The sequence below is a fragment of the Hirsutella rhossiliensis genome (genome assembly GCF_020360975.1).
Source record: "Hirsutella rhossiliensis strain HR02 chromosome Unknown scaffold00004, whole genome shotgun sequence".
Classification (NCBI taxonomy): Eukaryota; Fungi; Ascomycota; class Sordariomycetes; order Hypocreales; family Ophiocordycipitaceae; genus Hirsutella; species Hirsutella rhossiliensis.
Window position 1 is genome coordinate 6,323,698 of NW_025408670.1, and position 27,270 is coordinate 6,350,967.

Sequence of the window (27,270 nt, forward strand, 5' to 3'; positions counted from 1 at the left end):
TGGGAAATATTCCATGGGACAGCCCTCGAAGCTATTCAAGGCCAAGCTTTGCTTTCTACATGACATCTATGGCAGTTGGTGACCGCGCAAGAGATGTACATGAGCCCCTCGGACGTGATGAGTCGCGTCGAGCATCCCTCTCGCGTCTTTGCGGGCCACGCGTGATGTTGCATAAACATGACGGCGCAGCTCGGCATAGAGCGAAATGTAAGCATTCAGAGGACACATTGAGGAAAGAACTTGGACCTGTTTTCTCCGTCTTGACCGTTTTACCGTCCCGTTACTCGGCCCCGCTGGTCTATGGATTCCAGGCGGCGTGGATGGCGGACATGGAGAGCAAACTCGACGCCACGTCCCCTTTAAGCACTATATTCAATCGCTCAGCGCAGTACCCAACCAAGGGATGATTTTACACCAGCACCTCATATTGCGGTACAACGTGCTCATTGAATTTGAATGTGCAAGTCATGCATCAGTGCCGGTGGTGGCGAGCCATGCGAAATGGCCAGTGTCCGACAGTGTGACCTTCAGGCCACGCATCAGGTCCGGCAGAGCACTCGGTCGCGGCAGCTGGGTATTACGGGCAGCTGAGGCGCAGAAAAGGAGTCGTTTAAATTTTCGAACAGCACGCACGCTTTGAGTCAAGGGCGAGCGCGTTCTGGTGATGCGATGGCGATTCATTGGGGCAGCAATGTGCAGGTGCGAGAGGTGCGGATAGCTTCAGGCTGTGTCGGGAATGCGCGGGGCGGCTGGCCTTTGAAGCCTGGGAGCGTCCCGCCACCGCAAGAGCCGCACGGCTAAGCTCGAGATTTCGGCAAACAATCGAACGCAGCCGGTAGCTAGGCGCAAATCACCTCGGGTCCACGTCAGATGATTGAAGCGGCAGGGAAAGGCAGGCGGGCGCCCATTCGGATATCAAAACCATTCAAAACACAACACGTCTCGCAGCGAAGGAAAAAACAAGGCGACAGCAGCGGCACGGCAGCAAGATATCACCTTGATAAATGCACTCTTCGCTTTTCCTGCGGCATCCCATCCTAGGGCAAAACCTAGAGGGCCAGGCGGAATGACTCATCGAGACCTCGACTGCACAAGGAGAGAAAGAGGGAGAGGCAGAGGAAAGCAAAGTCGGGGGAGGTGGGCGGTCGAGGCTCTACCCATGCCAGATCAGACGTGTGAGGGGCGGCGAGGTGAGGTTGAAGGGCTGCAGCCAATCAGAAAATTGGTCCCTCTCGAGGTATGATTTTGGAGGAATTGGCACCCATTTTTACCTCGAGCCATAACACGGGGACACGGGGGGCTGATGGCATGTCACGCGGGAGGACTTGGCCTCTCTGGGTGCTCACGCACGGCTTGGGATGTGGCTGAAGCTGTCAGTTTCTCATCCCGTCCGTCATGGCACAAGGTGCTGCAGACAGTGTCGCAGAGCGTCCATCCCGGGCAGGACAGGACGGCCTTTCGAATCATGCGCTCGGGGGGGGAGCCTGTCTTGCGCTCGGCCCCGGGGAGCGGAACCTGGACTATGTTATAGGTTTTGATCTCGGTCCCTGGCGGTCACACAGCGAGTCGAAGCCAACGGGGGTTTTGGTTGGAGGGGCAGGGCGAGGCAGGGCGAAAGACACGTGCGCGTGTATGGATTCACGTCGCCCACATGTTGCCAGCGTCACCATCTCGAGGCACAAAAAGGGGGGGGGAGAGGTGACGAGAGAGTGAGGTAGACGCCGAGAGAGGGGGGATGGAGGGGAGGCAAGTGGTGGCAGAGATGCGAGGCACCAGGGGAAGAGAGGGGGGCCCAGGAGCGGGCGCCGCGTGGCTCGCGAATAAACCCTCTCCCCGTCTCTCTCTCTCTCTCTCTCCCTCTAGGCAAGGCACCGGTAGCTCAGCTGCGCCGAGACCCAAGGCTTGTCTCGTTACCCCCGGCCGGGAACGGTAGCGGGTGGGTTCCACGGCTCGCACTAGGGGGAGGAAGGAAGGAAAGAAGCGTGGACGTGGTGGACGGCCGCACGCACAACAGCAGCCAGGAGCTCCCGCGGTACTGATTGCGGTCTTGCCCCCGCCCGATATATAAACAAGCCCCATCCCCTCCACGCGCCCGCCGATCCTGCTCGTCTGCTCTCCCCCATTTGATCAAGCACAAAAGCCTCGCCCGATTTCTTCTTGATTCTCGTCGCCCTTCCATCCCGCTGTCGATCAAAGCCTCGTCTGCCTTTTTTTTTGCCACCTCGCGTCCGTCCCCGCTCGCACGAATCCCCCCCCCCTCAATCCCCAGCCATGCCTCCCAAGAAGGCCGAAGCCGCTGCCCCGAAGGCAAAGGCTGGCGCAACCCACGCCAGTTACCAGGTTCGTCGCAATCCGGCTTTTACTCGAGGCAACTCGTCTTCTGACACACCGCAGGACATGATCATTGACGCCATTGTCAACGTGAGTTTTATGCGCCCCGTGCTTCCGGCGCATTGGCCGTGCCGCCTCTCCCCGTCGCTTGGTCCCGACCGTGTCGCGCCATGGGGAGCGCATGGTCGCCCGTGGATGGCCCTTTTCCCCCCAACGCGTATCGCATGCGAGAGCGCCCTTTGCTAACGCGCCCGCCCCCAACAGCTCAAGGACCGCAATGGCTCCAGGTGAGACTCCTCACTGTCCCCGCCCAGCGGGACGCGCCTTGCTGCTACCCGTGGAGGATGCTGACGACCCTGTACAGCCGCCAGTCCCTGAAGAAGTACGTCAAGGCCAACAACCAGCTCAATGTGTCGGACAACATGTTCGATTCTCTCTTCAACAAGGCCCTGAAGAACGGCGTCGACAAGGGTGTTTTCGCTCAGCCCAAGGGTCCCTCCGGCGGCACCAAACTGGCCAAGAAGAAGGCCGAACCTAAGAAGCCCGCCGTGAAGAAGGACCCTGCTCCTCCTCCGAAGAAGCCCGTCGCCGCCCCCGCCGCCAAGAAGGCTGCCCCCAAGAAGGCTGCCCCCGCCAAGAGCGAGCCCAAGGCCGCTGCTTCAACCACTGCCAAGAAGCCTGCTGCTCCCAAAAAGGCACCCGCCACCAAGAAGGCTCCTGCCGCCGCTGCCCCTGTCGCCAAGGTACTTGTTTTGTCTGTCGCTCGTGCACGGGGATGCGTCTTCTAACGCCCTTAATTCGATAGCCTGAAAAGCCTGAAACTGTCTTGACCAAGACGAAATCGGGACGCGTCACCAAGGCCCAGAAGCCTGTAGCAAAGAAGGCGACACCAAAGAGGGCTGCGCCCAAGAAGGCGGCTGCCACTCCTGCTTCCGCCAAGGCATAGGCCACTTTGCTACGTTCTTTTTTTTTCCTTTCCCTTCAATGATGTCTACGGCGTTCCGGGTTTCGATTGGAATGGCACGGCAAGGAGACGCAGGCTGAACTCGGATTTGTGAATTGGTTGGGCGGGAGCGCTGGGAAATGGGTCTTGTGTTGTTTTGTGCGCGCGCATGGGCATGATGGCCTTTTCCTTCGCATCTGCCAGGTTGTCAGATGTTGGGGGAACAAGGCTGAGTCTGAAAGGGCCGTGGCCGAGCTTTTCTTCTTTTTTGATTCCACTTTTCACGGCAGGAGGGTCTGCGCGACGTTGGAGGGCGAGTTTCACGTCGCAGAACTGGGGACGTACGCGCGACTTGGAGCCGGAGAGGGCGCACGTCTCACGAGACTTGGCCGCGGAAAGGCACTTGTACAGTGCTGGCACGAATTGTAATTATACCACTTGGGATCCGGGGGGTGAGGAATGATATGCTATGAAGATTGGCTTGCCTGTGCCTGCTGTTCCATCTCGGAGCGCCCGTGAGCTTGTTTGCGCAAGAGCTGTTTGAGTGTTGCGACGCGCCTGGAAGCCCGCCTTGTTTACTTCGCCGATAATTAAGCTCGTGTCTTTATCCGTCGGGGACATGCCAGCGCTGGGACTGTCAAGTGGGCTGACGGGTGAGTGGAATGGTCATTCAAAAGTGACTGATGGCGAGATGACGACGGTGTAGATGTACTGCACCGTCGATCGTGGTCGAAAACAGCATAGCAATATCATTCCTGTTCCCTTTCTCGCCATCTTTTCGCAGCTCATCGCATGATAAACAATATGCCCTCAAGTATAGGGTAGCAAGGGGTAATGACGGTTGAATGTACCGTGAAAAATCATGTCCTCATCGCTAGATCAGCGAGGTAAAGATACAGTGCCAGAGCGCCAGAGTGCCAAACACCATGTTCATGAGTGCGAGGAACCGTGACGGAACAGGCAGTCTCATGCCTGACTTCAAGTTCTCACATGGCACTATCTCGAGAGAAGCCGTCTCTTATCTCAGGCACGCCGAACGGTTGCTAGCCTCTCAATAGCCCCTCACTGCGCATCCGCAAACGCGGCGGCGTGGCAGCCTCAGTTAGCAAGATACATGCCTATCGGCAGAGAAGCGTCGCCTGGGGCTCAGTACCCTGTTAATGGAAACGAATCAGCCCCCACTAGCAGCTAACGTGCCTCCACGCCAACAGTCATGGCTGACAGCCCTCCGAGATGGCCTCCCCAAGGTCCGAAGTCCCGAGGATTCCCAGGAGACGATTTCCCATGTGACGGATTGTCGTCGACGAGACTGTGACGGCCCGTCTGGTACCAAGTGCACCCTCTTACGCCTCCGCCCAAGAGGCACAGCCTGGCTGCAGGCCGAAAATGACGGCCCTGCGTCATCAACTCCGCGTTCCGTGACTCCCGTCCTCGAGCTAAGACAGCTCTGCCTCGGCGCCCTACCAGCCTTTGCTGGCTGTCCTCTCTACTCGTCCGATCCGGTTCGATCCGACCCCAGAAACAAACACAGGGCCGCCCCCCTCCACCAAGTCCAGGGTCCGCGATTGTTTGTCTGCTTGCTGTTGCGACGACGACGTGTGTGCTTGCGCAAGCCTGCGTAAGACCACCCGCCGCTGCCGACCCGACCTCTGAACGAACCGTCACCATGTCGTCGAACCCGTTCCGGAAAAAGGCGCTCGAGGCCATTGACACGACCCGCGTGCAGTCGCCCGTCAAGTCGAGCCTCCGCAGCGACTCGCCCCTCGGCGGCGATGGCGCCATCCTCGACAAGCCCAGGACCGTCAAGAAGGTCCGCGTGCTGTCGCCGCCGCCCCTCTCCCCCGACTCGCCAGAATGGCCAGCCAACGTGAGCCGCAGCGGCTACGCTGAGTCGCTCTACCGCGACCCCTTTGGCGTCTCGTGGTCGACAGACGAGAGCGATCCCGACACCCCAGCGACCGCGCCAGCTCCGGCGCCGCCGGCCGTCGTGCCAACCGGGAACGCCGCGTCGCCGGCCAACCCTTTCAGCAAGACGTTGCAGGCCCCAGAGGACTCCGAGCATCTGGAAAACCAGAGGAAGAGCGAGGGGGCTGCGCTCAAGGCGGGGAACCTGGCGAGGCAGTCGCTCAACGTGGATTCGTTCAAGAGGCTGCTTCTCACGGGCAAGGTCAACGACACAGAGCCCCTCCTGGCAACGGACTCCCCGGCAAGCAACGACTCCGCAGCAAAGAGAGCGGCGCCTGCTAACAACCTCCACGCCGGGGGAACTACGGCAGAGGGGAGCGAGGAGGAAGAGGAGTCGTCAAACTCGGAAACCTCATCAGCCGACAACTCGGACAACCATGCCAGGCCGGTATCCACAACCAGCCCCGATGGACACTCTGGCAAGGAGAAGAAAGCCCCGCCACCGCCTCCGAGTTCTCGGCGAGGCAGATCACTACGGGACGACGGCAGCGACGCGCTGGGTATTGGCCTGCCCACCGATGTCAACAAGCCCCTCCCCCCTTCACCCGTGCGCACAAGTGTAGACGACGGAGCCGATTCTCCATTCGACCGCGAATCAGCAGGCAGGGTTCCGGAGCAGCCGCCGGGGCGGGAGCCGGATGCTGGAGCGGCAGAGCCACAGCGCGATTCCGCAACGCAGCCCAGCGGCGGCAAGAAGTCGGCCCCGGCGCCTCCGCCACGAAGGGGCCACGCTCGGGGAGAGAGCAGGGGGCATCTGCCTGCTGCTGAATCGACTCCCTCGAGGCGGCGCGGCGACGAGGTGCCTGTTGGTACGTCTGGCGACGAGACGCCCACTCGATCCGACGAGCCCCGACACGCAGGCCATGCTCCAACTCCTCCGCCGCCACGAAGACCGCACGCAGCGTCGCGGCAGATAACGCCGACATCATCGCAAGTCACCTCAGTCCCACCGTCGCCCACGCCTCAGTCCGATTCGGACCATTCCGCCCCCCTCGATGCCTCGGCCGCTACCGCACATGACGAAGCGCACCCCGCAGGCTCGAAACTCGTGTCGCCACCACCCCGCCCGCCGACGCGTAAGCCCTCCGTCAAGCGTCCCGCGAGCGTCATCAGTGTCGAGGGCCTCAGCCGACGCGTCTCGGTGGAAAGCAGGGCCCGAGACGGGCCTGCCCGGCCACCACCTCCGCCGCCGAGACAGCGGGGCAGCAGCTCCGGCAGCCTAGATGCCCTGCCGCGGCGAACTAGCGGAGAGGCGGCATCGGCGCACTCGGGGCAGAGGCTACTTGTGTCGAGCTCTGGCGGGACGGCGACTTTGGGGGAAGAGCAGGCTCCGGATCCTGGGAAGGGTGACGATATACTGGCGGATCTGGACGCCCTGCAGAGGGAGGTGGATGCTCTGCGAGGTCAGATTGGTTGATGGAGACCGCGATTCTTGGCGATTTTCACGTACAACCACGTCTCCAGGAGACAAGGCACTCACGGCCCCGTTTCCACTGAGGATATGGGATTTGCTACGAAGTATTCGTACCCTGTAGAGGAGAGGGGCCTGGGCCCGGGTGAGTGCTTCTTAGCAGCCTTATATGGAGGGCGGATGACGATTCTAGATGGAGCAGAGTCTACAGAGTGCGGCGCAGGCCAACACTCGAGCTGGATCAGGCGAGGCCTGTGGGCAGGCTAGCTAGCTGGTGGTGAAGGTGTGCTATCGTGTAACTGGGTTTGTTCGCCGGCTGAGACCCGCCAGGTTGGTCAAGGGATCCTTGCGTGGGTGGGTGGATGACGCGTTGCGCGCCTTTTTTCGGCTCTCCGTTTGCATAGGGTAGCTCTGCGCGTTGACGGTTCTTTGGATAAAGAGGCTCAAGTAAAATGTCTTGTTCATCCTGCATGCGCCTCTTGCTTGACCGGTAGTTCTGAGCCGCCGATGCCATGGAGCCAGCTGGAGTCGTTGCCGGCACAACTGTTCGTCTTGGATGCACAGAGCTCGCACCGCATCCAACGCGCCCCGAAACAGTAATCCGATGATGTGGCGCCCGCAGCGTTGGAGAGTGAGACGGGTTTTGAGTCAAAACAAATACGTACCATGTTGCTTGCCCTGCACATACTGTAATGCCACCAGGCGATCCATGGTCGGCAGCAACGCGGGTGAATGTACATACCGTGACATTGCACGCCGGCCAATAGTTGCGATCCGTGGGATCGTCGTTCTTCCGTGGCAGAGAAAGGCTCCCATCTGCCTCGTCGGCGAGATCCGGTTGTGTCACTCCTGGGGTCAGAAGCTACGAGACAGCTGACAGGCAAGCCTGCGATTGGGCTAAGGCTAAGGGAACCAGAGGCCCCAGAACAATAAGATGCAGATGACAATGACGCTCACATACGGTGCGGAAACGTACAGTATACTTTGTGGGCGAGTTCCCAATGGAGCGCGTGGCCGTACACGGAGGATCATCTGGGGTTATTAGCCGATTCGCATTCAGCGCCCCGCGAGCGCCAACGCTGGCGTGAGCAGGCAGAACAGCGCGTGAGGCGGCGACATCCGTCCATTAGAGCAGGGCTCATGGCTCGGGATGTCCTCTGCTGTACTCTGTAGCTGCATGTACAGTATGTACTTGACGCCTAACCTCACAACCTGCGCTCGAGTATGGCCTATGTCCGGTTTCAGCAGCCGGAGGTTCCGTCTAGCTTGTACTTCGTACTGTACTTGCTCCTCCTTCCTCTTTGGGGCTTTAGCAGCCTCGTGCACAATCTTTGGCGCCTGCTCCGCTCTCGGCTAGGGGCGACAGGGCAAGCTTCCGCCCCCGACGTTACCTCTAAGTACATACTCTACTTCCAGGCCTGCCTTAGAGGGTACCTGAAATTCAAGTATCCGCCTCAGCCGCGAGCACCGTGATCCACCCAGCACGTCCGGCCCGCAGCACGGGGGGTACTTTGGTACTTCGTACCTTACATCACGTTAAGGTACAGTCCCTTAGGTACCCCAGGAGTTTCCTGCTAGAGCTCCCCCCGTCCAACCGCCGATGTTCCCCGGCAGGAGGCAGTTTCGTCATTGAGCGCTGTACGAAGTCTGTACGAGGAGAGGTACATACCTCGGCGGCCGAACATGAACGCCAGCACGCCAGCACGCCACCGGCGCTGGGGCGCTTTGTCGGCCAAAACATGGCAGCCATCCCTCCACGCAGCTCCAGGGCCTAAGCTCTTGCCTCCTGTCCTTCCTTCTCCTCCCTCCCCTCTCCCTCCTCCCCAATACCCACCCATACTTTCCTTGCTTCCACTCTCTGATATCGTCGGTATTTATCGTTCGCGTCTTCCTTGGCCTCTCGCATCGCCCGAAGGCCATCAGCACCATCCGTCTCGCCTTTTCTAGCCGTCGTCGCCTGCGGCCATCGTACCACAGCCTACTCTCTAGACTCTCAGCTCACTTCCCCGAGGTGTCGCCATCATGAAGAGCGCCCTCGTCGTCGCGGCCGCCCTGGCGGGGTCTGCCCAGGCCGGCATCCACAAGATGAAGCTGCAAAAGGTTCACCTGGAGGAGCAGCTGGTATGCCCCCCCGCTCGCTGAAAGAAGCCGACTGCATAGCGGCGGATGCTGACGCAACCCTCTACAGGCTGGCGCCTCCTTGATGGATCACGCCGAGCACCTCCGCAACAAGTATCTGGGCGCTCGATCCGAAGCCCAAAAGTTCCTGGGCTCGCGCCCCAAGACCCATGCCGACGCCATGTTCAACTCTGCGCCTCCTGTGGTGCAAGGCGATCACCCCGTCCCCGTTACCAACTTCATGAATGCTCAGTGTAAGGCTCCCAGTCCGTTATCCCCGCAGGCTGCGTGCGCTGACGATGCCTAGACTTCTCCGAGATCACTGTTGGCACGCCGCCACAGACTTTCAAGGTCGTGCTGGACACGGGAAGCTCCAATCTTTGGGTGCCCTCAACCCAGTGCAGCAGCATTGCCTGCTTCCTCCACTCGAAATACGACTCATCGTCGTCGTCAACATTCAAGAAGAACGGGTCTAGCTTTGAGATCCGCTACGGGTCTGGAAGCCTGTCTGGCTTCGTTTCCAACGATGTCATGTCCATCGGCAACCTGAAGATAAAAAACCAGGACTTTGCCGAGGCCACCAGTGAGCCTGGCCTCGCCTTCGCCTTCGGTCGATTTGATGGCATTCTTGGTCTCGGCTTCGACACCATTTCCGTCAACAAAATCGTCCCTCCCTTCTACAACATGATCAAGCAGAAGCTTCTGGACAAGGCCGTCTTCGCATTCTATCTCTCAAACAACGACGAGAAAGGCAGCGAGGCCGTCTTTGGCGGAGTTGACAAGGATCACTACAAGGGCGATATCGAGTACATTCCCCTCCGTCGCAAGGCGTACTGGGAGGTCGATTTCAAGTCTATTGCATATGGCCATGACGTGGCCGAGCTTGATAATACGGGCGTCATCCTGGACACTGGCACTTCGCTCAACATGCTCCCCAGCTCCATTGCCGAGATGCTGAACGCGCAAATGGGGGCCAAGAAGGGCTGGAACGGACAGTACACGATTGACTGTGCCAAGCGCGACAAGCTGCCCGACATCACCTTTGCGCTCGGCGGTGCCAACTACAGCCTGCCCGCCTCGCATTACATCCTCGAAGTCTCCGGGTCCTGCATCTCCACATTCCAGGGCATGGACTTTCCCGAACCCGTCGGCCCGTTGGCCATCCTGGGCGATGCCTTTCTCCGAAAGTACTACTCTGTGTACGACCTCGAAAGGGGCGCTGTCGGCTTGGCTTTGGCCAGTTAGTGAGGGACGGGCAGGGACGAGGTTATGGTGTACCATTCAGGGCGTAGCAGCACGCACTTTTTGAACAGGTGAGACCGTGTCTTCTTTGTAATGCACGCAGAACACATACTGGATGCAAGCCATACATGTTGGTGTGTACCGTGGCCTTGAGGCACTGGCTCGCTGCCGTGACGAGGACATTGAAGTCTGGATAGGTAATTGGAGCAACCCTTTTGCCCAAGAATGGGGTTTGGTTCGACAACGGAATGGGACTGTTTGTCTGCTTGAATTGGGACGCAACTTGTAGCACCAGGCAGCTTGATGCTGTGTAAACAAGAATCACACATGGCGAGCGGGCAAGACGAACAGCACTGGTGATGGACGTCGGTGATGCTATGATGTTGCTTAAGGACAGCCACTTCTCTGAGGGGCGAGTGAAGTCGACGGGTCTTATGGGCCTGTAAATGTTTCATCCGAATTTCCAGTGTTTTGTTTGAGCGAGCAGGCGCCAGTCAACAGCCATTCCCATTGTCTCCCTACGTGGTGCGGGAGGGGGGTGAGTCAGCAGTGAATTCAGGCACTGGCCGTAGAGGCAGATAGGCTTCTGCTAGGCAGATAGGCGTGTGCTGCTAGGCAGACAGGCGTGCGGTAGGCGGATGCCTTAGGTAAGGTAGGCAGGTTTCACGGCATCGTGCAGCGGAAAGGCCGAGTGCGAAAATGGGAGGTGCAGGGGGCAATCAAAGGCAGTAAAATGAGGCCGTCATGGCAGTGGGAGAGGCGGTGGTGGGAGCGGCGAGAGGGCATCGACAAATCACGTGCTGCCAATTTTAGACTTTTCCTCGACAAGCCTTAGCGTTGGTGCCGCTGGAGGACGAGTACCTTCCTGCTCGGCGATCTAGGACAACATCCGTTTTCTTCCCTCTGGCCGCCCATCCGGTTGCATTACGCCTCTGCGCAGCCCGTGAGACGACAAAAAAACGGTCCCCTCTTGCCCGAGGACGCCTGGCTGCCTTGTACTCAGGCGCTGCCCTCGATTGCACGGCAAACGCTGGATGCAGCCGTTGTGTCGGCGCGGCCTCGACAAACGGGCTTAGGTTGGGAGTCGCACCAATCTGCCAATCCACCGCGTATCGCGACACGGCGCGGCCACCATCATCACCACGACAAGTCCGCCCGACTCGCGCCCCGAGATTGAAAAAATGGCGCACGCAACCGCCCCCGAGCCAAATGGCGCCATGACCCCGGACAGCGACTCCAACGACCAGCTCGCCGTCCCCAGCAAGCGGAAACGTGACTCCGGAGACGAGCCGCCCGCCGAGGCCAAGCATCAGGTCGAGCAGAAGCCCACTGCACCCCGCCGGTGGCCTGCAGGCAACCAAAGGGACTTGATCAAGTCGTATTTTGACGTTTTGACAAGGTAGCCCGCGTCTCTTCCTTCCTTTGCCTTGCCCTCCGCCATCATGCTGCGGCCCTCCCTCGACCGAGCCAGCTAACCGTCCCCGTCAAGCCTCGATGTCGAACACTCCATCCTCAAACGCCCGCTGTCCGAAGCGTCGCCCGATCTTGAGCCCGATGCGAAACGGCAAAAGTCGTCGGAGCCGCCTTCGCGTTCCAGCGTCTCGGACAAGGTGGTGGCCGGCGAGTACGCAGACATGGAGGACATGGCCAATGATGTCCTCTCCGCCGTCAAGGCCGCGCTGTCCGACTTGGACTCCAAGCCATCCGAGGACGCCGACAAGACGATGACCGCCAAGGCGGCGCTTCGGATACGTGACTTCAAGAACAAGGCCATGCAGATTCTTAATCGTGAAAAGGCATACCCCAACGTGGCAGCCGCGCATTCATCGGGCGACGCGGCCGCTGAAGCTGCCTCGGACGCCGGCGAGACGGTGCTCTCCGTCGTTGGCTACGCGCCACAGGAGAGGCGTCTGTTTTCGAGCCTTCCCCTTGCCCGCGGCACCGACCTTTTCAAGCTCACCCTGCCTCCGGGCGTTTCCATCTCCCGAGTCGCGCCCTCGACGCCTCGGGAGATGACGCAAACTCTCGGCGAGCTGTTTGCGCCGCCTCGGTCGCTGCCGCCGCTACAGCCCCCGAAGCAGCCCAAGACCCAGGCCAAGGGCAACATTTTGGACTTTTATCATCCGGAACTCACCGACACTTCCAAGTACCGGACCAACTGCTACTACACCACGAAGCTCACGGCCGGCCACTATCTCGACTACAGTAATGCGACTCCATCGTCCCAAACAAAAACGAAGCAGCGTGAACGGGCCCAGAGCCTGGCGGGCAAGAAGCCGTCTGCGTCGGAGCTGGAGATGACGGAGATGGAGGCCCTGTTCCGAGGCGCCTTTTCCAGCTTTGCACCGTGTAAGGACGACGCTGCTGCCGTGGTTCCGTCCAGCGTCGCCGGGCGAATGTGGTGGCAAAAGTCTGGCCAGCGCAGCTTCCAACGGTTGATTGAGATTGAATGCTACGGCGACGTCGACGATGCCGACGCGCAAAGTACAAAACTGGCTGAACTGGATGAGGCGGCCGTCCAAGAGGCCATCGACAACTGGGATGAATCTGTCGTCGATCCCACCCTCGAAGACGTCATGGGCAGCGGACGGGACGAAGGCGAGAAGGAGGCCGATGAAATCCTCGACGAAGTGAGCGACATGATCGAGACGCTCGCCTCGTACCAGCGCATCCGAAATCTCACGCTTCCCAACTCTCAAAACCGCCAGTCGAGCGACCCGGTGACGGGAGACATGCTCGCTACCGCTGGTCCCCAGCCGTCCGAAGAAGAGCATGCGACCTACCAAATGCTCAAGGCGCAGTTGGCGCTCATCATCAAGACGCTGCCGCCGTATGCGGTGGCCAAGCTGAACGGCGACCAGCTGGACGATCTCTTGATCAGCACCAGGGTCCAGGTCCAGACCGACCAGTACCGGGGCGTCATGGAAGAAGACGATGTCGGTCTTCAAGCCCGGTTGCGAGCCCAGCAGCAGGCTCAGCAGGCTCAGCAAGCTCAGCAGGCTCAGCAACAGGCCGCACATGTCGCTGGTCGTCCTGGCAGTCAGCGCACCCCAAGCATCTCGACGCCTTACGGGACCAAGTACCAGGCGCCGAACCAGTACGCAACGCCGACGCGGCCTCCCTCGCACCCGCAGCAGTACTACCGGCCAAGCCCTGCGCCCAACTATCAACAGCCGCGGAACATACCCCCCTCTGCCCATCAAGCTCGGCCCCCGCAGCCGAACCAGTACACCCGTCCCAACGGCTACCCGAACCAGTACGCCACCCAGCTGGCCAAGGCGCAGACGCCCTACGGACATCAAAACATGCCCCTGTATGCAGGTCAACAGCGGCCAGGCTACGCGCAAATGCCTCTGCAGCCGCAACAGCAGCCTCTGCAGCAGCAGCCGGCGCCGGCGCCGCCCCAGCATCAGCTTCCGCCTCAGCAACCGATCCAGCCCCAACAGGGCAACCCAAACGCGCGCTATGCTTTCCCTCAAGGCTATCCGCAACAGCAAGGAACCCCTGGTCAACCCAACTATGGGGCAGCCTACACCAACGGCTCGGGCGCGCCACCTAGGACCATGTCTCCCCAAGTCCCCCAGAGACCACCGTACAGCCCCTCGCCTAACTTGCAGCAGAATCAGCGATTCCCCAGCCAAGGGAATGCGCCGATGAACAGGTACCCGGGCAGTGCCGCGGGCCAGCCTGGATCGAACCAGAACCCGGGCCTGACGGGATATCACACCGTGATCCCCGAAGCCCAGCAGCAGCGGATACTTGACCAGGCCAAGGCCCGCGTGGCGGCTCAAGAACGCACCGCCATGTTTGCGGATAAGATTGCCCAGCCAGGAGCCTCTCCCGGCATGGGCTATGGCACCCCAGGGGGTGAAGGCAACAGACTGGCAGCCGCGCGTGTAAGCGTGATGGATCAGCAGAAGCCATCGACACCAGTCGGCCAGCGGCAGGGGTCGAATGGGACGCCAGGGGCAGCGTTTGTGCCGCCGCAAAAGGTGACTCCAGTTCCCGTCCCCGTTATCCCCGGAGCAGGGCAGCAACAGCAGCAACGAAAGTCTGATGCGTGATGCAAGAACCTGCCGACTTGGCAAGTTGTAGAGCGCGCATGAGCTCCTAACGCCTGTTACTTTACAGTGAAGAACCTATTCAGAACCGCGAAGCTGGCTGTCTATGGGCCGATTGCTTTCTCACCACGGTGATGCGATGCGAGGAGAAGAGTCAGCCACAGCATAGATGCCCGACGGCCATGCTGTTGGTTGGTCCTCCAGGGGGCTGAACTGTCGCAGAGGGGAGGCAACTGATGGAGAGGGCTGTCTCGGATGTTGTTCGCCTGCGTTGGGCGGGGCAGCTTGCTTGCAGGGGTGGCAGAGAAGAGAAAAATGGACAGAGGGCAAAATTCGGGGAGCGACAGGCAGCATACTGTTGGCCAAGGAGGGAAGTCTTATTCAGGGGGCGAACACGGACTCTTTGGTCGAGACGCACCACCCGACAGGGCGTGTAATTTACGGCGAAGGCGTTGCGGCACGGACGGGCGGGCTTGGCGGCCGAGTTAGAGCCCGTGAAGAAGGGCCGGGGCTTGTTGAATGTGGTATCAAGTTATGGTTGGACAAAGGCGCGGTTGGGGCCTCGTGCTGGTGTCTTTCTTGGCGTCGGGGTGTCACTCGGTTGTCATTGTGAGCCGGAGCAGATGGCTCTCGGGGGTTTGATACGGAGGATTTCGCCTCGTGTACCGTGATGAGGAGAAGAGCAAGATCTCACTCAGGTCCAGCTGCCGTTGAGTGGCGCCAGCCTCGAGACGCGCGATGCATCTCGCTGGACGCCTTAGATACAAGCGAGCGGCCAACAACTGTTTTCACGCCTTGCCTCGCCCTTTGTCGTCCTCGCCTGGGTCTGCTGCTTACATTGGCCAAGACTGACGGTCCATGCCGGGACTTGGCCGTCGTGTTAGCCGACTACGAAACATGCATCTGCTGTACGACTACGTCCATGCGCTGCATGTCCTTGATAAAGACTGCGGCCAGACGGCAAAGGATGATTTATACTCATCTGTACCTTGGAAACCACCAGTCTCAGGGTGCAAATTGTGACGTACACAAGACATGATGTCATCATGTCCACTAGCAAGAGCAAACCCCGTTGTGCCGTCTTGTTTAGTGAGCCAGGCCTGTTGCATCCTCGGCCGCGGCCCCATGCCATGGATAGACGTTACACGAAAGACGCCTATCCCCTGTGCGGCCCCCTCAGCGCCTCGGGCAGCTGCGCAACCTTTTCGTTGAAGAGCTTCTCGGCATCCACCCAGACGCGCGACGTCTTGAGGTCCTTGAGCTGGAGCAGCGACTCGCGCAGGCCCTCGCTAAAGGCCTCGCTGGCCTCGCGCGGCAGCATCGAGGGCAGGTGGTCGATGCTGATGACGGACAGCGGGCCCGTGTTCTGGTCGCCCTTGATCTCGGCGGGCACCGTGGGGTCGTCAAAGGTGGTGTTGATGCTGTAGATGGGGATGGGGTTGTGCGGGTTGGTCGTGTCGCACGACACGTCGACGACCACGGACAGCTTGCGGCCTGCCCGGGTGAGGAGGTCGCCGTTGACAAAGGGAGGGATGGGCTTGGAAAGGTATATCTGCATGCCTCGTCAGCCCAACTCGAAAGGGGAGAAGAGGAAATCTTACGGCGTTGAGGAAGATGTCGTGTTGGACAATCTCCTCATATGGGCCGTCCCGGTCCTTGGTCTCGGCCAGGTCCCATCTGGTAATGTTCTCCGCGGGGATGCCGGCCTTGAGGAACAAGTCGCAGGCCCCCTTTCCACACCGGCCCAGGGCGCCCAGCACCATGGCCGTGGGCTTGCGGCCCAACGCCTTCTCGCCCGCCTCGACGTCCTTGCGGATCTGGTCGACCAGCTCGTCCTCGTTGCGGTAGTAGCCCCGGCCGTCGGTAAAGCTGCCGACCGAGGGGAGCTTCTCGCCGGGGTGGGACAGCTGGCGCGCCCACGCCTTGACGCCGAGAGCGGCGCCGGTGAAGCCGGCGTGGTAGCCAAAGGCGCTCACGCGGCGGCCCTGCTCGTCGACGAGGAACTCGAGGTCGTACAGGACGGAGCCGCCGCGCGGGAAGCGGGCGAGGACCTTTTCCCAGCCGCCCTGGTTCTTGTAGCAGTGGGCAAAGGCGATGTGGTCATTGGCCAGGGCAAAGTCGTCCTCGGGGATCTCCTTGAGGCCGAGGACCAGGGTGCCGGGGGCGGCATTGGGCCATCCGCCGGCGGGGACGAGGGTGGCCCCCGCAGCCGCGTACTCGGCGTCGTCAAAGATGCGCCGGAAGTCGGGGTCGGTCGAGGAGCGCTCGACCGAGACGGGGTAGCCGGCGTCGACGAGGGAGCGGATGACGGCGGGGGAAAAGGAGCGGTGCTCGAGGGGCTTCTGCTCCGCTCGGAGGAGGATGGCGGGGTGTTGTTGTTGGCCCATCTTGCTGCGAGACCACCGGGAGAGGTGGTTTATCGGATCAATGATGGGTGGAAAGATGCTTGGTATGACGACGGAAACTCGGCGTCCTGCGGCGCGGGTGGGTTAGATGTTGGACGCGGGGATGAATTATTTTGGGGGCGGTGTGTCTGACGCACAATATGAATGGCTCTGGCTAGTGGTGCCCGGCGTGGCTGCAATTGAACAGAGCAGGCGAGGACGGAAGGGCGCGTGCAAGATGTTGCAGAGCTTCATTCGGTGTATGTTTGTCTGGCGATGCCAATTTTTTTTGTTGCTTCGACTTCATCTTGAGTCACCGAGATGCCGGCTCCGATACCGCAATCGAGGCCAGCCAACAACGGCCGGCTACACGTGGTAAGAGGTTGCGGCTTACCTCATCAGTGGAGCTTACTGATACCTGTACGTATCTATCAGCTGGAGCACGTGGATTGCCTTTAGTAACCCAGGCATGTACCTACCAGCGATCAAAGCAAGGAAGGTATTATTCCACTTCGGTCGAATCCAGGATGGAAGACGAGATGGCAGACATTTTAACCTTTGATCCCCACATATTTGCCTTGGTCCTCTCTTTGATTGCTTGTCCGATATATTGCGGTTGACCGGGTGTCGATATATGTCTCGACGAACACGTACGAATGCGTCGGCGTCAGGCATTCCGGACGCGCGCGCGCTTCACCTGGCCGGAGCGAGCGCGGTGCCTCTGCATCATCTCGTTGGCATGCCAGCAAGACGATGCGTGCTCCGGCGCCGACAAATTTGTAAGCCTATTTCATTCTCTGTATCCTGTAGAATGTCTCGCTCGGGAACCCTGCCGAGCAATTCTGGGTTATTATTAGAATCAAGGTAATTGCGCATGGGCAGTGGTGAGTAGTACAGTACATCCGTCCACGGCCATTGGGACAAAGAGGCTGAGCCAAGGCTCCCGGGATCATCCAGAGAGACGCGGAGTGAGGAGAAAAAAAAGCCAATCTCCACTCGCGTCTGCTCATGCGTGTGTACAGTACACAGCTCAAATGCCTGCTCCCTTGCGAGATGCGCTGTAGTTTATCCAAGGCCGTACACCGCATAAACAGCCAAGAAGGTATGGCGAGTTTGGTCTCCACGCAACGCAAGAGAACCCACTCCCAACAGTGTAGAAGCGTCGATACACGAGTGCAGCACTTGGACGCTGCCTGCGACGCCCTGCCTGCCATGCGTATGGTGTCGGGGGGTTTCCGTCGGGGGCTGCGCTGCACGGCCCTTGCATTTGCGCCTCGCTGGTGGCCTCGAGCCGTCGTTGGTGCTAGGAGCCGAAACCGAAACCGCGCGAACCCAAAGGAAACGAGAAAAAAGGGGGCGAGGGAGCAAGGGACGAGAAGAAAGGAAACCAAGTTATGTCTTCGCCCGGCGACTTGTGCAACCTTGAGCAGCATGTCGATGTTGTTGTTGTACATACTGTAACCCACAATGCCAGGCCGCGTCTACAAAGGCGGTACGCAACGGTGTGCCCCGGCAGCATCGTGCTTCAGGTAGCGATCAGTACTCGGCTCATGCGCGGAGATGGGACCACAAAGTACCTGCAGGACCTTGCATTATCGTTCACGCACCCCCATTTTTGATACGGGCCCAACAGCAACCGCGTGGCCTCGTTCCGTCGTCCATGCCTGTCGTCGTCAGGATGCAAGAGGGCAAGGGTCAGGTCAGTTGGCCATGTGAGTCCGCGGAAACGACACCATCGCGTTCGTGATTTTCGTCCCTTTCTCCTCCGGACACGTGCCCGTCGGTCGGCCTCGGGCACAATGGAGGCGCCATTTGTGCAGTGTCGCATCGCTCGCGCCCATTTCATCCACCGGGTGGGCCGGCCACTACGTACCTAGCACAGTCACATTATGCACTGGCCAACCCTAACACAAGAGCACAATCGATCCGTCCTAGCACTCCGTAGGCATTGATGCGTCGACGCCGAGGGCACGACGCTCTTTTCCATTGTCGGTGGAGCCCCTTGTTGTTGCGGAGAAAGACATGTGCTCGCACTAGCGCGGTAATTACCACCCAGCGAATGGGGGCCGAGCTGGAATCCTAGCTCAAGTACACGGGACATTGATGCCTTGGCCGACGCATGTGGTCCGTTAGGGAAGTGGCCGAGCGGGCCCGCTGCCCGCCTAGCAGGCCCGTCGCCGCGCCCAGTACCCGATACGGCGTCTGCGTGGCTGACGCGCAGCCCGGCCAATAGGCGCCCGCCATTCCAGCCCGCCGACAGACTGCGCCGGTGTGATGGGCGAGAGAATCCTGAGCCCCCTGCGCAAATGCCCTGCGCAAATGCCCTGCGCAAATGCCCTGACTTTACCCAGAACACTGTTCCTGTCTGCTCGTCGGCGCTTCGCTCCCCTTCCGGCATCTGGGCGCTCTCAAATACGCACGCCATCGTCCGCTACGTGCAGTAGCCGTCTGCCGTAATGGTGGTCCTGTGCGGTCATCCACCATCAACGTCTGCCAACCAGCGCTCGTCGACGCCCACACCTTGGGTCCGTGAGTAATTTCCTCCTCGCAGGCAAGCCTCGTATGGCCCTCTGCCTTGGGTTGCCTTGGTTGCTCCGGCCCCTGACCAGCTTGGTCAAGCTAGCGACTGGCCACGCGCCTCCAAGTACTCCCCGTTTGCGGGATACTGTCCAGGTACATGTGTCATTGTGTCCTGAGACCCCAGCATCCCTCGTACCTTAGCAGTCTGTGGGCCCTCGAATCCCCATGTTCAGATAGCCGGAGGACCCTTTGTTCTTTGTCCTGCCCAGGTACTCAAAGGTTTCTGACTATCCCCGCCCACTCGTGTCGGATACCTGCGTGTTCCACTGTTCCCCTGGCCCCTGGCCTGATTAGGTGGTCATTTCCTAATTATCCATACCCCCCTCCACCCCCGGGCGTTCCCACTCATTCTGCCATCCTCCAGCTCCCTCCTATTCTTTCCCGCCCACTCCCACTCTCCCTCTCTCGTCGCTCGCTCTCTCGCCCAGCAGTCAACGCCGACTTTCAACCAAAACACCTCGTCGCTCGTTCCAGTCCCTCCTTCCCCCCCTTCCCCCCCGAGTCCACTGCCTCAACTCCATTCAGGCCACCCGTCCATATCGCCAACCTTTTGGTCACCAAACGCGCGGGTTGTGCTGTCCTTCCCCCCCTCGAGGCACTTCCGAACCGTGTACGGCCACGAATCAACCCTTCTCCCCGGATAGACTGCCTTCGACGCGGCATCGGGCCACGGTGCCTTGGCAAGTACAGGTCACCAAACCGCCCTCTCATGCCCGTTTCGCCATCGAATTTGGGCTTCTGGCTGTCCCTCTCCTGACTGGACGCCTTTTCGACTGGGCAGGTTCAGCTGCCTTTTCACGTTCTTCACGTCGACGACCGACGACAGCGACGGCAAATCTACTTCTCGTGGCCTGGGTGTCGACCGACGAAGCCGGTCAATTTCTTTTCCCATTGCCAGGGGAAAGAAAAGAGGACAGACTTTTCTCTACAATACTCGCTCCATCGTACGGCTGCCACTAAAAACCAAAGTCATGAAGACGTCAACAATCGCCTGCGCGGCCATGCTGGTTGCATCGAGAGTCTGTGGCGCACTCGATCCGCCCACGCTCGTCGTCCGTGACGAAATGGGCACGTTAGCCGGCCGCCAGACGTCAAAGGCCAAACAGGAGCCCTCGACCTTTCCACTACCGAACTCGCCCACCCCCCATGGGTGCTACAAATCGGGAGGTAACATGACCACTCACACTGTTGAAAACATGTCATCGGGGTCCTGCAACGAAGTCTGCAAGAAAGGCAAGTTCCCAGTTTCGGGATTACAAGGCCCGCAGTGCTATTGCGGCTTTGTCTATCCGCCCGCGTCCGATGTTGTCGAGGACGGGAACTGCAACTACCCGTGCCCTTCCTACCCCTTGGAGGCCTGTGGTGGACTCGGCAACCCCGGCCATTGGTCCGTCTACAACACCGGTGTCACAGTCAACGTCGGAGACTACGAGCCGGCCTCTTCGTCTTCCTCGAGCTCGTCGTCCGATCCCACCCGCTCATCGACGACCGACTCGGATTCTACGGCACCAGCTATTGTCACTCAAACCCGAACCGCGAGGCCGTCAGCTGCCGGTGACGAAGTCAAGAGCGGCCCCAACACAGCTCCCATCGTTGCGGGCTCAGTCGCTGGTGTGGTCGCTGCTGCCTTGTTAATCGGCGGCATCTTCTTCTTCATTCGGCGGAGACGTAACTCGGAGATAGAGGAGGAACACCGCCGGAATGCTGCAGTCAACGCCTTCATCAACGGGTCCAAGCCGCCCGGCAGCAGTGGAAGCATGTCCATGACTGATTCGCGTCTGGATCCCGTTCTGGCCCACCGCCGAATGAGTGACGGCAGCATCGCAGACAATGAAGATTACTCGCGCAGGATCCTTCGGGTATGTCGATCCCCCCAACACCCGCAGGCCCTCGGCTCCGAGACCGTTTTCTAACTTGCCGTCACAGGTCACCAATGCATGAGCTCAAAACTAGCCCAGTGACACGACAAGCGGAATCTGTCAATATATAAACCGAGCCTCTTCTTCTTTTGTCTCTGAAAAATACCACCACTCGGGCATTCACGGCGTTTTGGGATGAAGCTCAGCCCATTGGTAGGCAACCGACCAATGGCCTGGCGGCGTTTGACTCGTTTTGCTTCCAGGCGTAGGGTTGTGCATTTATTTGCCCAGAGGAGACGGCCGAATTCGACGGCACGTGCGATACACCTCCGCTGACCCCTATGCCATCCGCTCTTTACTTCTCACTTCACCTTCGAAGCTCGGCTCTGGCGACTTCAGATCAGTGTCATCACTTCAGCTGCTTCACTGACCTGTGCCTCCCGCTGGCAGCCGAAGCATGGGCCAATCTGGCCATCCGCCCCAGTGATGTCTATCAGAGTCACTGTGGGCGACGGCTCTACCGATTTTGGCATTCTCGACTTTCGATCTTGGGCGAGGTCGATTAACACGATGACACTTCGCCCCGCACCTCACGCGAGAAGATCGACGCCGAGACTCGGCCATGAAACTCCCGCAACGTAAGGCGCGTCGAACGAGCCCATTGTCGGACAATATTTTGACGACATGTCTGATGGTCGCCGACCGAGCTTTCTTTTTTCACCTATTCTTATATTTCTTCGGACGAGGAGCGAAGGACATTTTCCTGGTAGGGTCTGGGGAGGAATGTACGTATGGATTGCGCCATAGTAAAACTAAGTATAGTCATATCGCGTCGCCATGACCGTCTCAGGGTGATGGACTGGGGAAATGCTCGGGACTGCCATGTCGGCTCGTGGACAGATCTGCATGTGTAGACGGATCTCTTGAGTCGCCGACGGGTATTCGAAAAGCTTCATTAATTTTAGGTAGCACCATCTTAACATGGTCGTTGATGGATTAGTTGGGAAGATTGCCTGGTAGGCAATGTTTTCCGTGAAGGCGTGACACGTCGCTGGCACAACTGTTCGTCAACCTACTCCGTAGATTGCGTGATGTTAGTGGCCTTGTCCCAGCGTCATTGGACAATGCGTCTCATGTCTTTACCTGACATCAAGTCAGCCGTGTGTGCAGTACTGCAGTCGATAACTGATGGAAGCAGAGGCCAAAAACACGTGACGCGTTCTGCTCAAATGCTTTGCGTACGAAATACGGAGTAACGAGCGTGGACATTGGAGAGCATGCTGCGAGGGGGTTACGCGCATCACGTGACAGCCAACCAAAGCTCGTAGCTGCGCGACACGGTACGCCAGGCCGGTGCGCTGAAAAGTTTCCAACGGGCGACAAACACCGCTAGCGACTTGCAAAGCTTCCAAGGCATTTCGCCGACCTCCCACCTCACCATCGCCTAACCTCCCCATCCGCCAGATACCATGAGATAAAGCTTCGAGAGCAACATTTTGGAGCTCACGAGAGTCTCACTCGCCCCGGAGTGCTCCGGCACAACCTGCACGATGAGCTCGGCTACGACGCCTCGTATCCGTCGCACGGCCCAGAACTGGCAATTCACGTGGGTCAAGACATCTGAATTCAGATAAACAAGTGCACGGGAGAACTAATTTTTGTGTCAAAGCTACAACCTGTCGCGTCGCATCAATGACGTCCAGACATATCCCGTCCAGTCTCCCCAAGGCGCTACCATCTTGATATTCGCCCACGAGAATGGCGTCACGCTCGTGTGGCGAGGCGGTCGACGACTCAAACCGGCAGAAAAACAAGCGCCCAAGGAGAAGCGAAACGGGGCTTCTGAAGATGTCATCATGATAATCGATTCCGACGACGACGACCAGCCGCCTGCCAAGGCGCAGGCGACGCCAACTTTCGAGGACAAGCCGCGTTTCGAGGACGTCGCAGAGCGCACCCCGTATCCCCAAATTATCCAGACGCTTGACCTGGCCCTGGGTACGAGCGTGTTGAATGTGGCAGTGATACCCATGGCCCCGTGTGCTGCTCAAGACGTCTCCGCGGCTGGAGATGCCCCTCTTTTGGCGGAGAAGATGGTCTTCGCCGTGTCTTGTGTCACCAACGACGTCTACCTCATCACCCTGCCACTGACGCCCCCGTCGCCGGAGAGCAAGGCGAGGGCGGAGCTGAGGACCGACCTTCTGGCCGGAACAGCCGGTTCTGGGGCTTGGGGCGAGTCGTTGGTTCTCCTCGGTGGACAGACGAGGCATAGCGACGGACTCGCCATGAATCTGATCAAGTCCAAGCACTCACCAGAGTCACAGGTCAAGCAGGGTAGAGTTGTGGTAGCGGCGCACTCCATGCAAGCTTCCGGCACACTGCTGCTGTGGGATGTTCCGCTGGGCTGGAGATCCAAGCCACAGCGGCCGCTGGAGCCGTTCCAGACCGAGTTCTTGCCGCATCCCCTCACCAGCATCTCGTTCAACCCGACGCACACCACGCAGCTTCTCACCGTTTCCTCGCGTCAGGCAGTCCGAATCTATGATCTCGCTGCCTCGTCCTTGCCGCCCGAACCCGAAGCAGTCGGCCCCTTTCCGCCACAAGGGTCCTGGCTATTGTCCCTGTACCAGCCGTTTGCCAGACCTTCGGCGTCTAGGAAGCCCATCTTGGATGCTGTGTGGATATCGCATGGGCGTGCAGTTTTCGCCCTCCTGGCCGACGGCATGTGGGGGATCTGGGATGTCGACGGCGTCAGCCCCTCTCCGCCCAGCGCTGCCATTTCCAACAAACTCAAGCCTGGCGTTCAAGGCGCGGCGTTGACGGTCTTTAGCGTATCTGGACATGTCGAAGGGACTGGCTCGCTGCGTAGCATCGCCACACAACCAAAAGAGAACTCGTTGGGAGAGTTCGCACCGATGACCCCTCACACACGACGCCAGGCCACTGCATCCCTGAGCACGGCGGCAACGCTTGACCGCCTCTCCAGCGTCCGGGGCGGCATCAGGACAGTTGCGCTGCCCTCGGCGGGTCGGGTTCTCCAGGACGAGAGCCTGGTCCTCTGGATCGGTGGCCAGGAGCATGTCTGCGTCATCCCGGCGATTTCCAAGTTCTGGGACTCGCAGCTGCGGAGAGGGCACGGTGGCGGTGTCAACCTGTTCAGCGGAGCGCAGCCAACGAGAATGGTCAAGCTCCTTGACTTATCCACGGGCCTTCTCGGCGAACGCTGCTGTGGCGCCAGCCTCGTGGCAGACCCCACCAGCAGCAGTGGGCAGATTGACCCGGACGGCGGTCTCCCCGTCGACGTCCTGATCCAAGGCGAGTCGCGGATTGTTGTTGTGCGACAGGGAGAGGATGGCCCTGGGACGAAGATTGGCGGTGTGGTGGACAGGCGAAGGAGACGGCCGTTTTCAAAGGGCGAACGATCGGACGCAATCATTGTGCGCGGACAGAATGACAGGATTGCCAGCATGTCGTACAATCTCGGCACGTCCAAATCTGGAGTTTTGAGGCGGCGGTCTATCTCGAAGAATCAAGACGACACGCCTGATGGCAAGGATCCCTTGGCACAATTACCATCTCGCCCGCGCGTTGGATTCGACTTTATGAACACGCTGAATGCGGCAGCCGATGTCAGCGCCGACCTGACGCGTGACGTCGAGGCCGAAATGCTGGACATCATGGAAATCGACCAGGCGCTGGACAGCATGGAAGACAGCCGGGGCAGCGGGAGGAAGAAGGTATTTTTCGAGGACGGGTGAGAAGCTTGCTGATGCCACCCTCCAGAGCCGACACTGAGACTATCTGCAGCCACTTTGGGGACCATCTCGGAGAGAGACGAATGTACGATACCCAGACATAGTGGATATAGACCAGGCAGTGCTGGGCATTCTCCATGATCCCCCAGCAGACCCAGTGGCTCTGCACGACGACGACGCCTTTGCCAAGGCAAGGCCCGAGGGGCACTTGACAATTCCGCACGGCAAGGTGGAGCGCAAGGCTAGATTCCTCCTTGACTGCTCTGTATTCCGAGCGGTAGATTAAACAGAACCCGATGGCATCTGCAAAGGAGGGCAGAGGAGGAGCAACTCGTCTCACTGAACTACTGCTCTCCCTGCGCGAGCAGCGACCTGCCATCTTCCACCCCGGCCTGGCCAGCACGATGCGGCGCCGTGCCTCAGAGGACTGCTGGCGGTCGTCGGATGGAGGGGGAGGTGGTGACCTCGGGACATGACTTTGGCGTGAATGATGATGGATGATTTGCCTGTTGGAAAGATGGAATGGGAGAGTATCGCATGTCGAATCATGGGCTCTGGATCTGGATACTCCGCAGAGGCTGGTCATCTTCTTGTCGTGCCTATTCGGGCTTCCGGCTGTGCGGTAATAAAAGTGGGACCACTTAAAGTCCTGTTCGCGTCACGACCCTCTTTTTTTGGCGCGTCTCTTGTTCATAGCATTCACCCAATACATTTCGGCCTTCGCATCGCAACAGACGGCATCGTCAAACCCGCCAGCCTTTGTATTGTCAGATAGCTTGCGAGGAGCACGAAGTCCTGCCGCGGAGCAGGCATACAGCAACCATGGGCATCAAGCAGCTGTTCCAGATCATCAAGGAGGAGGCGCCCGACTCGATCAAGGAGGGCGAGATCAAGAACCACTTTGGTCGCAAAGTTGCCATTGTGCGTTGAATCACCGGTAATGCCGATTTAGTCGAGGCGCTGACCAGGCTGGCGACCAGGACGCGTCCATGAGCATCTACAGTTTCCTGATTGCCGTGCGGTCCGACGGGCAGCAGCTCATGAACGAGAGCGGCGAGACGACGTCGCATCTCATGGGCATGTTCTACCGCACCCTGCGCATGGTGGACAACGGCATCAAACCCCTCTACGTGTTTGACGGCGCGCCGCCCAAGCTCAAGTCGGGCGAGCTGGCGAAGCGGTTCCAGCGCAAGCAAGAGGCGACCGAGGGCCTCGAGGAGGCCAAGGAGACGGGCACGGCCGAGGACGTGGAAAAGTTTTCGAGGCGGACGGTGCGCGTGACGCGAGAACACAACGAGGAGTGCCGGCGCCTGCTGAAGCTCATGGGCATCCCCTACATTGTGGCGCCGACAGAGGCCGAGGCGCAGTGCGCGGTGCTGGCGCAGGCCGGCAAGGTGTACGCGGCGGCGAGCGAGGACATGGACACGCTGTGCTTCAACACGCCCATTCTGCTACGCCATCTCACCTTTAGTGAGCAGCGCAAGGAGCCGATCCAGGAGATCCGGCTCGACAAGGTCCTCGAGGGCCTCAACATGGAGCGGAAGCAGGTGGGTTGCCTTGGCGTGGCCGCCAATGATTCAAAACCAACTGACCGTTGCAGTTTGTCGATCTCTGCATCCTCCTCGGCTGCGACTACCTCGACCCGATTCCCAAGATTGGGCCGACGACGGCGCTCAAGCTGATCCGCGAGCACGGGTCGCTGGAAAAGGTGGTCGAGGCCATCGAAAAGGACTCGAAGAAAAAGTACACGCTGCCCGAGGACTGGCCGTTCAAGGACGCGCGGGATCTCTTCTTTGAGCCCGACGTGCGCAAGGCCGACGACGCGCTGTGCGACTTCAAGTGGGAGAAGCCCGACATTGAGGGGCTGGTGACGTTTCTGGTGACGGAAAAGGGCTTCTCGGAGGACCGGGTGCGCAGCGGCGGGGCGCGGCTGGAGAAGAACCTCAAGTCGTCGCAGCAGGCGCGGCTCGAGGGCTTCTTCAAGCCGGTGGCCAAGACGGAGGAGGAGAGGGCGGCGCACAAGCGCAAGCTGGAGGAGAAGAATGAGGAGAAGAAGAAGAAGCTGAGGCAGGACAAGAAGGAGAAGGCGGCTGCAAAGGCCAAGCCGCGCGCAGGAGGTGCTTAGCGCTTAGCCGTGGCACCTCGGCGTCTGAGGAGGGCTTTGGGATAGGGGTGAGGCTCTGGCGTTTGGAGAAAGGGGCTTGGACCAAGCATATCACGGGATGTGAAGACGACACTACTTTTCGTCTTTTTCTACAGGTGCATACATGATCGTGGGAGGGCGCAGTGACACGGACAGACCGTCTAGTCGTCTACCTACTTTTCCGTCTTTTCGTCGCGTCTCTTGTCTCAATGGAAACCGGTAGTCCGGAGAGTGGGTTCAAGCCTGGGGCCGGCCGGATATTGGCAACGCTGACGCTCTGACTGGTGGCCGTCCCGGTACGGATCTAGTTACCTCGGCTGTCCTCTGGCGCCCCCCCACATGGGCTCGCCCCCACCAGCGAGGCTCCGGGGCTCGACGAGGGCGGTGACATCAGCACCAGCGCATTCACATGCTTGACAGGTACCGAGAGGCAAGCGTCGCGTGACGGATCAAACGGTGGACATGCGTGTGTATGCCT

General features: G+C 59.6%; 8 protein-coding genes across 8 annotated transcripts; 7 read left to right on the forward strand and 1 right to left on the reverse strand.

The window, feature by feature from the left end:
* Positions 1-2,271: 2,271 nt before the first annotated feature.
* Positions 2,272-3,277, forward strand: HRG_05068 (linker histone h1 and h5 family domain-containing protein; the record flags this gene model as incomplete). Its single annotated transcript, XM_044863539.1, has 5 exons — positions 2,272-2,340; positions 2,395-2,421; positions 2,596-2,618; positions 2,696-3,074; positions 3,167-3,277. The coding sequence occupies 5 exons, from the start codon at positions 2,272-2,274 to the stop codon at positions 3,275-3,277; spliced, it is 609 nt and encodes a 202-aa protein (XP_044722153.1).
* Positions 3,278-4,940: 1,663 nt separating this feature from the next.
* On the forward strand, positions 4,941-6,656 carry HRG_05069 (uncharacterized protein; the record flags this gene model as incomplete). Its single annotated transcript, XM_044863540.1, has 1 exon — positions 4,941-6,656. The coding sequence occupies one exon, from the start codon at positions 4,941-4,943 to the stop codon at positions 6,654-6,656; it is 1,716 nt and encodes a 571-aa protein (XP_044722154.1).
* Positions 6,657-8,672: 2,016 nt separating this feature from the next.
* HRG_05070 (eukaryotic aspartyl protease domain-containing protein) lies at positions 8,673-10,013 on the forward strand (the record flags this gene model as incomplete). Its single annotated transcript, XM_044863541.1, has 3 exons — positions 8,673-8,771; positions 8,839-9,022; positions 9,076-10,013. The coding sequence occupies 3 exons, from the start codon at positions 8,673-8,675 to the stop codon at positions 10,011-10,013; spliced, it is 1,221 nt and encodes a 406-aa protein (XP_044722155.1).
* Positions 10,014-11,191: 1,178 nt separating this feature from the next.
* HRG_05071 (uncharacterized protein) lies at positions 11,192-14,074 on the forward strand (the record flags this gene model as incomplete). The annotated part of the gene is made up of 5 exons (XM_044863542.1): positions 11,192-11,409; positions 11,500-13,005; positions 13,051-13,107; positions 13,162-13,877; positions 13,944-14,074. The coding sequence occupies 5 exons, from the start codon at positions 11,192-11,194 to the stop codon at positions 14,072-14,074; spliced, it is 2,628 nt and encodes an 875-aa protein (XP_044722156.1).
* A 1,153-nt stretch (positions 14,075-15,227) lies between these two features.
* HRG_05072 (saccharopine dehydrogenase [NAD(+), L-lysine-forming]) lies at positions 15,228-16,458 on the reverse strand (the record flags this gene model as incomplete). Its single annotated transcript, XM_044863543.1, has 2 exons — positions 15,228-15,623; positions 15,673-16,458. 2 exons carry the CDS (start codon positions 16,456-16,458, stop codon positions 15,228-15,230), a joined length of 1,182 nt encoding a protein of 393 aa, XP_044722157.1.
* Positions 16,459-20,006: 3,548 nt separating this feature from the next.
* Positions 20,007-20,976, forward strand: HRG_05073 (WSC domain-containing protein; the record flags this gene model as incomplete). The annotated part of the gene is made up of 2 exons (XM_044863544.1): positions 20,007-20,894; positions 20,962-20,976. 2 exons carry the CDS (start codon positions 20,007-20,009, stop codon positions 20,974-20,976), a joined length of 903 nt encoding a protein of 300 aa, XP_044722158.1.
* A 1,468-nt stretch (positions 20,977-22,444) lies between these two features.
* Positions 22,445-24,652, forward strand: HRG_05074 (uncharacterized protein; the record flags this gene model as incomplete). Its single annotated transcript, XM_044863545.1, has 2 exons — positions 22,445-22,500; positions 22,564-24,652. The coding sequence occupies 2 exons, from the start codon at positions 22,445-22,447 to the stop codon at positions 24,650-24,652; spliced, it is 2,145 nt and encodes a 714-aa protein (XP_044722159.1).
* An 819-nt stretch (positions 24,653-25,471) lies between these two features.
* Positions 25,472-26,774, forward strand: HRG_05075 (XPG i-region domain-containing protein; the record flags this gene model as incomplete). Its single annotated transcript, XM_044863546.1, has 3 exons — positions 25,472-25,570; positions 25,630-26,196; positions 26,250-26,774. 3 exons carry the CDS (start codon positions 25,472-25,474, stop codon positions 26,772-26,774), a joined length of 1,191 nt encoding a protein of 396 aa, XP_044722160.1.
* Positions 26,775-27,270: the final 496 nt, after the last annotated feature.